The sequence below is a fragment of the Zootoca vivipara genome, chromosome 14 (assembly GCF_963506605.1).
Source record: "Zootoca vivipara chromosome 14, rZooViv1.1, whole genome shotgun sequence".
In the NCBI taxonomy this organism is placed as follows: Eukaryota; Metazoa; Chordata; class Lepidosauria; order Squamata; family Lacertidae; genus Zootoca; species Zootoca vivipara.
Window position 1 is genome coordinate 6,602,906 of NC_083289.1, and position 13,059 is coordinate 6,615,964.

At 40.3% G+C, this 13,059-nt stretch overlaps 1 protein-coding gene across 2 annotated transcripts in view; it reads right to left on the reverse strand.

Moving 5' to 3' along the window:
* MYZAP (myocardial zonula adherens protein) overlaps positions 1-13,059 on the reverse strand; it is a 64,721-nt gene that overhangs the window by 19,658 nt on the left and 32,004 nt on the right. For both annotated transcript variants that reach the window (XM_060282785.1, XM_060282783.1), the window contains exon 11: positions 1,691-1,774. In XM_060282785.1, coding sequence (XP_060138768.1) covers positions 1,691-1,774 — 84 coding nt within the window. The remainder of the gene's footprint in view (positions 1-1,690; positions 1,775-13,059) is intronic.

Consider the following 13,059-nt stretch of genomic DNA (forward strand, 5'->3'; position numbering starts at 1 on the left):
GCAAGTGGGAGCAATGAGAAGCCTAGATGCCAACACTCTGATCTAGTTTCCAGGGTTTTCCTGGAAAAGCTGTCGCTCAGCAGTAGAGCATCCGCTTTGCATGCAGAAGGCCCCAGATTTAGTCCCAAGCATCTCCAGATAGGGCTAGGTGAAACCTCTTTCTGAAATCCTGTTGAGCTGCTGTTAGACAATAGTGTAGACCAGTGGTTCCCAATTGGTGGTCCACAGACCACTGGGCAGTCCGCGTAACTGACCCAGGGTGTCCATGGCACCGTTCACGTAACACAAACTACCATAGTCAAACTCATGGAATCCACAATACTTACGGTAACTAATTGGGAACCATTGGTGTAGACAATACTGAGCTAGATGGAGGAATGGTTTGACTCTGCATAAGGCAGCTTCCTGTGTTTTCCCCTCCCAAATCTAACCACAAATGTGAAAACACGTTTCTATTAATTTTCACAGGCTTCTCTTTACATCTTACTGCTCATCTGTGCAAAATAATATATATATAAATATTCTTTATTTGTTGAGTGCCTGAAACATTGAGTCACAGAACATGTAGGAAGATGGGTGCTGCCTAAGTAGACTTGCTATCCAATACAAACCACAAAACCAACCTACAAATTAATGAAAAAGTAGGAGGCAGCACACACAATAATTAAAGTCTAACAAAATTAGTTGTAATATAATGTCTAGGATTATTTTAGCTAGACGTTGGAAAAATCTTTCGGGGTAAACATAGATCATTGGTAAAAAGTGTATGGGACATTGGCCTCGTGGAAAAACTAACTAATAAATTATGGTTGTTGAGGGAGCAGAAACAAAAGGATAACTTCACAACAGTTTGGCTTAATTTATTATGTATGCAAGTCTTCCAGATAATAATCAATTCCCCTATAACATATAGCTCTACATGGCTACAACAGTGGTGTGCGGCAACATATTTTGTAGGAGAACAGTTAGGGCCAGATGCGCCAGCTTGCGAAGGCGATTCGGGGGGCGATGTCGTACACGTGAGCATTATGCCTCCCTCCCTAAGCTGCGCAGAAGCTTCCTGGGCTTTGGGAAGGAGGTGCCAGACTTTAATACTCTAATTTAATCAGAACATTTAGGGGACTAGTCTAGTCCCCTAATAGTCCATTGACTGCACACCACTGAGCTACAGTGATCCTATAAAAGGAAAAAGTATTGGGTTTCCATTTCCTCTGCCCTTCCCCTCACATTCACATTCACACAAACACATCCTGGTCTGCATTACCTAATACAGGAAGCACTTAGTTCATTAATAATCATCCCTGCTCCTGACTCACTCAAATCTCTAGACAGCCACTCAAATACAGCTGACAAATGTACTCAATTAATAGTGTATTGTTTTCTGTTTATAGATTTTCTATGGTTGCCCCCTCTTTTTTCTTCTTTGTTGTTGACACTTGATTCTTAATAGTTATACTGTAATATTATGCTGCCTTGATCAGAAATGTTTCATATTTGTTTTTGAATTTTCCAGATTCAGAGTATATAAATGTTCTGCATGGTTAAACTGTTATATTATTAAATTGGTACATATATTTGTACTGGGCTAACAGAACTAGAAGAGTTTTGAGGCATTTTTACACTGGAAAATATAATCGGCTAAGTATCAGTTAACAACAACTTTCAGTAATTAGCCAAATATAATCCTTACCTCTCCTTCAAGAAATGATATTTTTTCTAAAAGTTGAAATATAAACAGCTCCTTTTGCTTCATCTTTCGCTTTTGCAGCTCAATCTATGAAGAAAAAAAAATGTAAATGCAGATAAGAGGGAAAAGCTCTGTCACTAAATAAGTTCCCTACCGGAAATTAGATTGTACATATCCATAGGGATGATTTCCAGAGGGATAGCTGTATATCAGTCTGTTGTGCAGCAGCAAAAACAAGACCCATGAACACTCCATTCATTGGAACATGAAATTACTCATTTCAAAATTTATAGCTAAGCCTGAATGTTTTTACAGAATGCCAACAGGTCAAATTGTAATTGTTGAACACATAAAAATGTAACAAATGGCAACAGTGAATATGTTTCCGGGTTCCCAGCACTGTTACTTTTTATTTATTTAAAATATTTTTATTCCACCCTTCTGTCATTCAGTGATGTATAAAAATCAAAACTATCATGAGATAAATCCTAATACTAACATTGAACTCTCTCACACCTACAGGGTTGTTGTATATAGGTGTGGTAGCCCCATATATACTGTCCTGATCTCCTTGTGGTAAGGGGGGAAATACAAACATAAAGAGTATGCCAGCCATGCTTATATCCCATGCACAAGCACATCCCCTCTCAACTTGTTATACCCATGTTGTGCTGATGACAGATTGTACCCAATGTCTGCACAAATTAACCATGTGCTCATGGGCATAGCCAAGGGGGGCAGGGAGGACAGCTGCCCCCCCAATCAATACAAATCAATACAAAGCTGAGGTTCTGCCTCCCTAACAAAAGCCTTCCCCCTCCATGGCTCGTAAGTCTTCCCTTTCATTTGTGCTGCTCTGCTACTGCAGATGTTTTCTTTCACTTCTCTGCCAGGCAAAAAGTTGTTGGATGCAGAGAAGGGGAGACCTAGGAGCAGAAAAGGAACTAAAGGCTACTAAGGCAATGGACAGGGGAGAGGGGGCATGAGGGTGGGCAGCAGGGACACCCCACGTTATTTTAGTGCCTGCATCAGCAGAGAAACCAAATGACACCCTTACCACTCACTAACAAGATTACACTAGTTACAGGTAGGTAGCCGTGTTGGTTTGCCGTAGTCGAAACAAAATAAAAAAAATTCCTTCCAGTAGCACCTTAGAGACCAACTAAGTTTGTCATTGGTATGAGCTTTCGTGTGCATGCACACTTCTTCAGATACACTGAAACAGAAGTCACCCATTCCCACCACCCTTCTGAGTAATACCCCTCCCCACCCTCTCACTATATATAAAGGTCTGGTGACTTCTGTTTCAGTGTATCTGAAGCAGTGTGCATGCACACGAAAGCTTATACCAAGAACAAACTTAGTTGGTCTCTAAGGTGCTACTGGAAGGAATTTTTTTATTGTGTTAAGATTACACTGTGAATTTCTAAGGAAAGTCAGGACATTGAATTGAATAAAACCCCACACATGAGGCACAATCTACAAGCAAAATGGGCAGGAGTTGCACAATGGCACTGCTCTGCTCCCGTGCATTTCAACTGAGCCCACGTCTCGGTGGTTTTCACCTCAACGCTCTGTCTGGCACTCCCTACTAACATATGTGAGAAATAGCTAGGAAACGGGAAGTCCTGAAAATGTCCAGGAAAATAACATTCATGGGAATTAGACAAAAGAGAAAGGGTGTGTGTATGTTTAAGTCCCTGGATAATTGCATCAGTGTATGAAGACAGGAGAGGCAGGAAATGCATCTGCACATCGAATGAGGCAACCAATCAAGATAGAGCCTCTTGTCAATACCTGTTAGGGCTGGGATACAGCATACCAGGATGGGTCCGGAAAACCATACCATGGATGACTAGACATTAATTATCTTATTTCATTTAGATTAAAGGCAATTCAGGGCAGCTAAGTACATTTCCTTATTTGCTCCCACAACATCACAGTCACCGATGGAAGGGCGTTCCACAGGGCGGGCGCCACTACCGAGAAGGCCCTCTGCCTGGTTCCCTGTAGCTTTGCTTCTTGCAGTGAGGGAACCGCCAGAAGGCCCTCGGTGCTAGATCTCAGTGTCCGGACTGAACAATGGGGGTGGAGACGCTCCTTCAGGTATATAGAACCGAGGCCGTTTAGGGGTTTAAAGGTCAACACCAACACTTTGAATTGTGCTCAGAAACGTACTTTATTAAGATTCAGATGTAGGGAGACCTTGGTTCAGGCATTGGACCTGATGAGGCCTGAATCCCGATTGGAAGGGATCCAAATGGTCCGCATCCTCCAGGCGTGCTTGGATTGTGGACCAAGGGGGTGTTCCAAAGAAGGGTGCCAACACTAAAAAGACCCAGTCCCTGGTCACCACCTATCTAGCCTCAGGAGAACACTGCAGGCAACTACTGGTATTTGGTACTGGGGGGTAGGGGTGGGGTGGAATACTTCCTTTATATCTGAGAGGCCTATTTAGTATTTTCTTTATATTTCTTTATATTTTATTTATATTTCAGAAACATTGGCCAGTCCAAAGCCAAGAAGCAAATCCAGGGTTCAGCTGTTGAAGTGTGTTTAAACAATGGAATTCATTCTCACAAGATGTAATGATGACCACAAACTTGGATGGCCTTAAAACAGGATTAGATAAATTCATGGAGGATAGAAGCAATGTCAGTGGTTACTAGTCATGATGGCTGCTGTACCCACATCCTGCTTGTTTGCTTCCTAGAGGCATCTGGTTGGGCACTGTGAGGACAGGATGTTGGGAGTAGATTGGTGCTGGGTCTGATCCAACAGGACTCTTGTGTTCTGGGATTTTTACAACAAATGTCTTAAATTGCCAACAGAGGATGCAGAATTAAGAATAGGAGGACTGGTTAGCCGCCCCCCTATGAGCACAAATGAAATATATAATCACACTGCACACCTTTTTTATCCTGCAATGATTATCCTAATTTTTTATCCTTTAAGTGATAGTATTTTCTATATTTTTAGCTTTTTCCAGTTTATCTGTGTAAACCACCTAGCATCCCAGACTGGGAAAAAGGCAGGATATAATAATAATAATAATAATAATAATAATAATAATAATAATAATGGCACATTAGCAAACTATGTGCTTTATGTACCATAACAAAGACAAGTGCACCTATAAACTTCCCTGTTTGGGCAAATAAATTCAACAACAGGGACTGTGAGCCAAAGAAAATAATAATAAATAGCTTTTACTGCATCACTGTAAGAGAATGGTAAAATAAAATCACAGCAATATAAACAGGAATTTTCTATAAAATGTACACCTAATTAAAAATATTTCTGAATGGCACTCACCTTTGCTCATTAAATATTTTTAAAATAAATGACATAAACTGCAGCAAAGGGATTGTTTATTTTAATTAGCTCTTGGGAAATTTTGGTTTCTTGATCAAAATAAATCAAATTCCCATCTAAAACTATCACTACATTTACACCCACATGCATAAAATGTGTTTAGAATGCTATGATTGTGTAACTGATCTTTTATTCAAGTTAATACTTTTTAAATATATGTTTAATAAGTCCACTGTTTACAGATGTATATATAACAAAACATTTGACCCAAATGAGCAAAGAAGAAACGTAACAAGAAGGACAATGATAAAATGAGAGTATTTTTCAAGCAAAATTTTCTATCAGCATTGTTGTCTCTAGAAACCTAAAGGGAACTACCACTGAAATGCACTTACAGAAGATCAACTGCTGAAGTATTGTATATTTAATGTGTGCTATTTACCCATTTCTTCTCAAACAGCAGAGCTTAAAGCAACATACAAGCAGCCACTGAAATACGATGAGTGTGATCCAGCAACAGTTGAGCACTTTTAGAAGTCCCCCTGATTTTATTTGGAGAGTCAAAGATTTACCTAGCCCCACTGCAAGATACAATTTTTATTGTGAAGTCATAATTATTTGTGCTCATGATGGCATTGGGACAGTTATATGTGATCCCACTTTCAATATACTCTTTGTGCACACAAAGTTTCAGAGTGGACAGGCTGCTTTGTTTCAGTTTGGTGAATGTCTCATAGCTTCCTGCCAAAATTCTGCAACTTTTTATACCACAAAATTCAGATTTAATTTTTGACCTGCGTTTGTTGTCAAAAGTGCCCTTCCAGACAGCAATAATGTAACAACATTGGGGAAACATCACAGAACAAATAATAAAGCAGAATGATGCACCACTGATGCTCTGTAATGGGATCATTGACATGTTGCAGAATACAATGCCCAAAACGAAACCTGGAGGGACCCTTAAATATTTGGGAGGATCATACCCAATGGAACCAGTGTAAAATCGCATGGCTACAGATTGAAGAACATTAATACAATTCATAGAATCCTGGAAGAATTGCAAATAAACATATTGGGAAACATTCAATGATGTTGGATTGCAAGAGCAAAAATCATGCAGTGTGCAACAAAAGGGTTATATTCTGTTAGTGTTAAAGTCAGCTAGCCAAGAGGGTGATGGGGAGGTGTTACTTAGCAACCAGGCAGAGTGGCATGATGTTTGCTGAAGTAACACATGTCCTCCTTGATTGGCTGTGTAGTTCTGAGGGAGTTCTGAGGGACATAATTATGTATGTTTGGTTGACATTCTCCCTGTTATGTATTAGGCATGACCTAAGAAGTCAAAACCTTTCTGTTTATTTCTTCAAATTTATCAGGAATTATTTTCTTTCTTGACTTTGCTAACATTATTTAAGTGACTTTGCTAACAGTCCACCACTTGTGCAACAGTGGACATCCAGTTTCTATTCTCCACTCTACAGCCTCCAGATGCCCCCAAAATTTGCTCTGTGTGGGGGGGCAGGGGGAGGAGAGAAAGGAGGGGGCCCATTGGGTGAGCAGATGCCCTCTTGTACTATGTTGGAAGGACCTCACCTTCTGTCACTGGGAATCCCTTTTACAGTATGATAACAACTAGTGGAATAGTAATTGTCTAAAGCATTGTGCACCAGAACCTGTCACTCGACCAGGGGATGTGTTCAAAGAGATGGCAACATAGCACCAAAGTCAGCTAAGAAGGATAGTTTCTCAGCCTCACAGAAACACACTTTGCCTTCCCAAAAATGACACATAGCCTGGGTTTTAAAAAGAAAGAAAATGGAAGCAGTTTAAAAGTATAAAACATTTATTTAAATAAAACATGTACTCTTCTAACACAAAATGATGATGCTACATAATAGTATTTTTATGCAGTTAACACTGCATAAAATAAAAGTGCACTGGCTGATAAGGTTATTGGCTCGTCTTTGCATTGTTTTGATAAAGCATTTTAAAAACCAGATTAATACTTAAAACATTTAAAGGAGCTTGACACTTTGCAAGATCTATTAAAGTGAAACAACCAACCCATATTCCTAACACACGAAAAGATGGTGCTGCATTTAAGTTCTATCTACAAGAATAAACACCAGCAATGGCAGGAGAGAGTGCTGTTGGGCACTTGGCAAAACTGGGCTCCAGAGATCTCAAGTCACTCATCACCAGCATCGACTATGTGCCTTCAGTGATTCAATTGAGCATATGGTACCATCAAGCACATTTCACAGTACTGTACTGTATGAAACAGGGCCAATGTTCAAGATTAACAGAAAAATGGGGCTGCTGCCATTAGAAGTGAGCAGAGTGGTGTGTGAAATTATGTCCGTAATTTGTAAGAAGAAACAAAAGCTAATAAAAAAATGAAAATGATTTCACTTCTATGTCCTCCCCTCGAAACACATCAGTTTTCATGACAATACTTCCTTATCATTCATTCCCATCATCTTGTCTTATTTCAATACCTCTCTTGGACAATCTCTAATCCTCCTCTCCCTTTAAGGCCAGAAGTCCCTGTTCTTCGGGATGTTGTCTGTAGGCGTTTCCTATAGACATTTCCTCCTCCTGGTTATTCCAGGAATTATAAAGCAACTAGTATCATGAAGCCCGTTAAAATAACAGGTGCTAGAGCAGACCTGTTGCTCTACCAACCTCGGGGACATGCGCTCCAAGTCCCCAACGGATAGAACTGACCCGATGGGGTGGGAGTTAGGAGAAGGCCTCGCTTTCTTTCCTCCTCAACCGAGGCCAGCAAGCGGCCCTACGAATTCCCTTCCCGGACCTCCTACCTCAGCCCGGCTCGAGCGCCGCAGCAGCCTGCCCGCCTCATTCTCTCTCCCGCCGGCGTCACTCCTCGCGCGGATGAGCCGCGCCCTGGGGAGGCCGGGCCCGCCTCTCCCGTCAGGGCCTACAAAGAAGCAGCAGCGCCCGGCAAAGGGGAATGGGCGGTCCTCGTGCCCGCCTCACCGCCTCAGCCTGGCTCATCTCCCTGCTGGGCCGAGCGGGCACCAAGCTCCCCTCTCCAAAGTGTCTCTGCGCTCTAAGACCCAACGGCTGTCCGTGGGGCACATGCGCAGTAGCGCAATCCCACGGACACACGGACTAGACGCAGAGACACTTGCATATTATTATATAGGATATCATTGTCATCATACACTATGCAGTGTAACAGAGACAAACAATATTGGCTTTCATAGAAGAGGAGCATAGATGAAGCTGCCTTATACATATGACTCATAGAGGCTCTCCAGGGTCTTAGGCAGAAACAAACCCTTCCCAGTATTTCATACAGATATCATTTTAACTGAAGATGTCAGGAATTGAACCTGGGAACCTCTGCAGCTCTGTATCGCTAAGCCAAGACCCTCCTCTACATTGTTCATTTTTTGTGTGTGTAAATATGATGTTAGATATAAAAGACACAAGAAACATGATTGCATGCAAGAGACAGAAGGTGCAGTTACAGAATGGACAAATTATATGCAAGAAAGATCAGATTTCAACCTAAATACATTCCATTGTTTATTAAATCCAGTAAAATAAGACTGACTCAAAAGTAGGCTTTTAAAAAGTGGAGCCTTAGAGTCTGAATGTTTCTGTTTGTGCCTACTCAAAAGCTGTCTAGATTCTAACCTAACCAAACGAGAATGGAGTTTCCCCAAGAGATTCACAAATTCTCATTGCCCAAACTTTCCCACTGAGATTTACGATTAGAGTTTAACTCCCTCTTATGCCCTTTGAAAATTCCAGTCCATTACTAAAAGTATTTACTCTACATAAACTTTCCGTAAAATTGTCATTTTGCTGAGTTTGTTTTTACAGATACTATAATTCCAGTGAATTATACAACAGGTTCATGCTCTACTATAAGTACCTAAGTAATTGGTTTTGGGAAAATATTGCAAAAGCCTTGGACTGGAATTAGCAGCTGGTATAATTCTGAAATTTGCTTTTGTTCCTGCATTATAGGTGCTCAGAATTGACATCCCTGCCACAATGTACCACTATGTCCCAGTAATGTAACTGTTGTAGTTTATGGCACAAATTTCTCAGATCCACCAAAAAGTTGAGCCCATGACCTCTATGCTTCATTGTCTTCTTTTTTAGTAGTTTAATTCAGTGTTCAAGTAACTTTTGTGGGATTGAAAAATATGCAACACCGCACAGCTTGCAAAAGCTTGAGTATGTATGAACAGGGCATTTAAGAATTGCTTCTTTTACAGCTGGGTTTTCAAGTGCCTGCTAAACAAACAATGCCATCATACCACACTGGAGTTTTCGAAGTAACTACAGTACAGGAATCAAGATTCAGTTTGGTCTGGGTATATAGGGTAGCTTTACAGAATGGATCAGAGAATATTCCTTGGTTGTGGTGCATCCATGTTATTTCTCTCCATCGTTTTGTTTCAGGTAGTCACCATTTATCATCTTCCAATGAATCTGAGACTAAATGTGGAGAACAGCTCATGTGCCATGACCTAGAGACAGTTCAATTCAGTTGGTTAGGGGAATGTCACTCTAAATCTGTATTCTGCAAACAGCTCCTTAACCAAGGGATATATTTTCCTTTTTTTAAAAAAACCCACTCCTTTTAGGCTCATTCTGTAAATTCCCATCTACAGTCAGCATTGCTGTGACAATTACCCTCTTCCTATGATGAGGGAGAATAGATGGCTTACTAATGAGGGTGCTAAATGTGGTTTTATGTAATCAGCAAAGCAGTGCCTTTTTTGCTCTTCTCCTTTCTATGCTATTTTGTAGCACACGATTTTTCAAACTAAAAATGTACTTTTGTTGCTTGGTAAAATTAGCTTTTTACTTAATGGTTTGTTTTACTCCCATTTATTTTGCATAGGCTTGGGTAAATCTAACTTAACACATTTCCCAAGAAATATCAAGAGAACAATGCTGTCTTTTTAATTAGAAGTATATTTTTGAGCTGAACTAAGTAAATGAGTTGTCTGGCAGGGTCACCAACACCAAATCGTGGAAGAGCCTATCACTTTGCTATCCTATTCTAAACCGCCCTCATCTTCCTGATCCTTCCAAGGAGAATATGAATGCAGCTGGGCTTCCAACTAACTACTAATCAGGATGCTCACATTTTAGACAGCTGTTACTACATGAATTTCTGTAGAGTTAGTATAAAGTGTATGAACAAGAGAATCATATTTGTGTAGCTTTGCCAGTGGCTCCATTAATTTCCAGATGCTGTATGTGCAGGCAAGGCAAAACACGTACCACAAATTATACCATGAAAATAACATATTTGGCCACAGTAGAGGGGAAACAGCATTTCTCACTCTTAGAGCTTGTTCTTAACAGAGCAGTTGCTACTTATTTGTAGTTCTTTCCTATACCGTTTCAGTAATGTCTGAACTAGGGAGGTCACACAGATGAGATGTATTATGTCATTACTTTCCAGCCTTCCAAGAGGTTGGCAGGGAGAGACCAAGAGTTAGTACTGACACTGCAAGTAACAACATTATTTGATCTCTGCATGTAATTTCTCATATCCAAACCTTACTGGAATGGTGTAGGAAAGTAACTATGATAAACAGCACCTTCACTATAGAGGCTGATCATTCCCTGAAATGGAACTTCTTGAAAATTGGGCCATAAATGACATTTCTTCAAGGAACATAGACCAAATTCATACTCCAAATTTCTCTATTTAAGGTCTGTCAGATCTGTTTCATCACCATCTGTTTCTTCATCCACCCATTAATTCCTTATTTGTGAATACAAATGGCAGGTTACAACAACATTTCCTACAGTGAGCTACGGTAAAACACTTCTATCCCTGTTAAATATCACACATTTAAAAATACAATTATTTTTTCTAGTCTTGGCATAGTGCATAGGTAGGCATAGGGGCTGGATCTGGCCCAATCACCTTCTAAATCCGGCCCAAGGACGGTCCAGGAATCAGCGTGTTTTTACATGAGTAGAATGTGTCCTTTTATTTAAAATGCATCTCTGGGTTATTTGTGGGGCATAGGAATTCGTTTATTTTTATTTTCAAAATATAGTCCGGCACCCCACAAGGTCTGAGGGACAGTGGACCGGCCCCCTGCTGAAAAAGTTTGCTGACCCCTGGCATAGTGCATGCAGCTTAATTCACCTCCTTCCTCCTCTATGCTACTTGGCTTTCTTCATTTTAGAATGTAACTGACAGCAACACCTGCCAGAAATCCTAAGAGATTTTACATATAAATTAGTTCCTATAAACTAGTTTTTCAGGCTTGTTATTTGTTTAATTCTACTTACATATTTACAGTACTGTAGAAGCATTAATTATACACAACTGCTCAACATAAAGACAAAGCTGATGCAAATTATAAATCACCTAATACCGTTAAGAGGTAAGCAAAAATGCTAGGAAACGAAACTACTGTATGAGCACAAAGGTGAAGAAAAGGGCAACCACAAATGTCAAGGGTTACAATACTGGGGCATTTTTAGTTTAGAAAAAAATGGGAATAAAGTGGGGCATGATAGATGTGTATAAGATTATGCACGGTGTGAAGAATGTGAACAAAGAAAAAAAGTACCCTCTCTCATAATACTGTACTGAGCTCATGAGCTCATAGTACTCTAATAATATCTGAGTTCTAACTCAGGGCCATCCAATAAAGCTGATGGTTGGAAGATTCAGGGCAGACAAAAGGAAGCACTTCTGCACACAGCAAATTCACTTCTCCAATGGCCACAAAGTTAAACGTTATTAATGGAGTGTTTTCAGGCTATGAGTGGCAACTGGTCATGATGGTTGTGTATCCACATTCCATGCAGTTGGTGATTCTTTCATTTTAAAGGCAAACCCCCTCCTGTGCTACCAAATAATGAGAGAGAAGGAGAGAGGGAGAGGGAGGGAGAGGTTGTAGAGTTGCTGGTACATACAGTAAAGAACTCACATCAGCATCTGAGGCCATTTTTTTATATGCAAAGTGTGGTATAACTGACTTCATTTCCTCAAACCATCCTGAGAGGTAGGGCATTAACATTCTCATTTTGCAGATATGGCAAGGCTCAGGGCAAAACTAGGCATGACATTAACAGCATGAATGTTATCAGTGCTTTATCAGTGTGGCTTTTGTTATTTAAATAGCATGACCATGGAGGTTGGGGAGGGTTCTGCTGAAATAAAAATAGCAGCTTCAGAAAGTCTTTTTGTTGGGACTGTGGCAGGAAGAGAACAAGGTTGCTCAGGCTTCTCTGAGGCAGCTATATACTATTTACTTCTACTTGATCTCTTAGCAGCTTTTGATACCATTGGCCATGAGCTTGTAAACCGCTGTGATATATTTTTATGATACATATAAATTTATATGTCAATTCAGAGAAATTGGACACAGAAAAATCCATGATGGACAATATGAGGCACATTTTCAATGGCAGGGAGTATGCCAACCCTTTCAAAGACAAGCACAAAGAAGCCTCTACAGCAGGAAGCAAAGGGAGGTGGGAAAGCTGATTTGCTTATACTAGTATTTTTGAATGTGGCAGATAACGGGCTTACAAATAGGAGAATGTAACAAACAGATATCTTTCAGCTGCTTTACAATCCTCCATAAAGCTGTGTGAGCCTTAAATGTACCTTTGTAGCTGTGTGATTTGTGCTCAAACATGTATTGTGATGGCCATTGGCTATAAACAATCAAATCTACTGACATTACCTTCATTAGTTTGAAATTATGTTTGCATTTCATGTTCCAACTGCCACATTGGCCAAGAACATTAAGAAAATGTCAATATTTTTAATGGTGATGATGATAGGAGGAGGAGGAGGAGGAGGAGGAGGAGGAGGAGGAGGAGGAGGAGGAGGAGGAGGAGGAGAAGAAGAAGAAGAAGAAGAAGAAGAAGAAGAAGAAGAAGAAGAAGAAGAAGAAGAAGAAGAAGAAGAAGAAGAAGAAGAAGAAGAAGAAGAAGAAGAAGAAGAAGAAGAAGAAGAAGAAGAAGAAGAAGAAGAAGAAGTTCACAGACCGTACTGTCTGATTTCTGGTATAACTGTGATGGGTCAA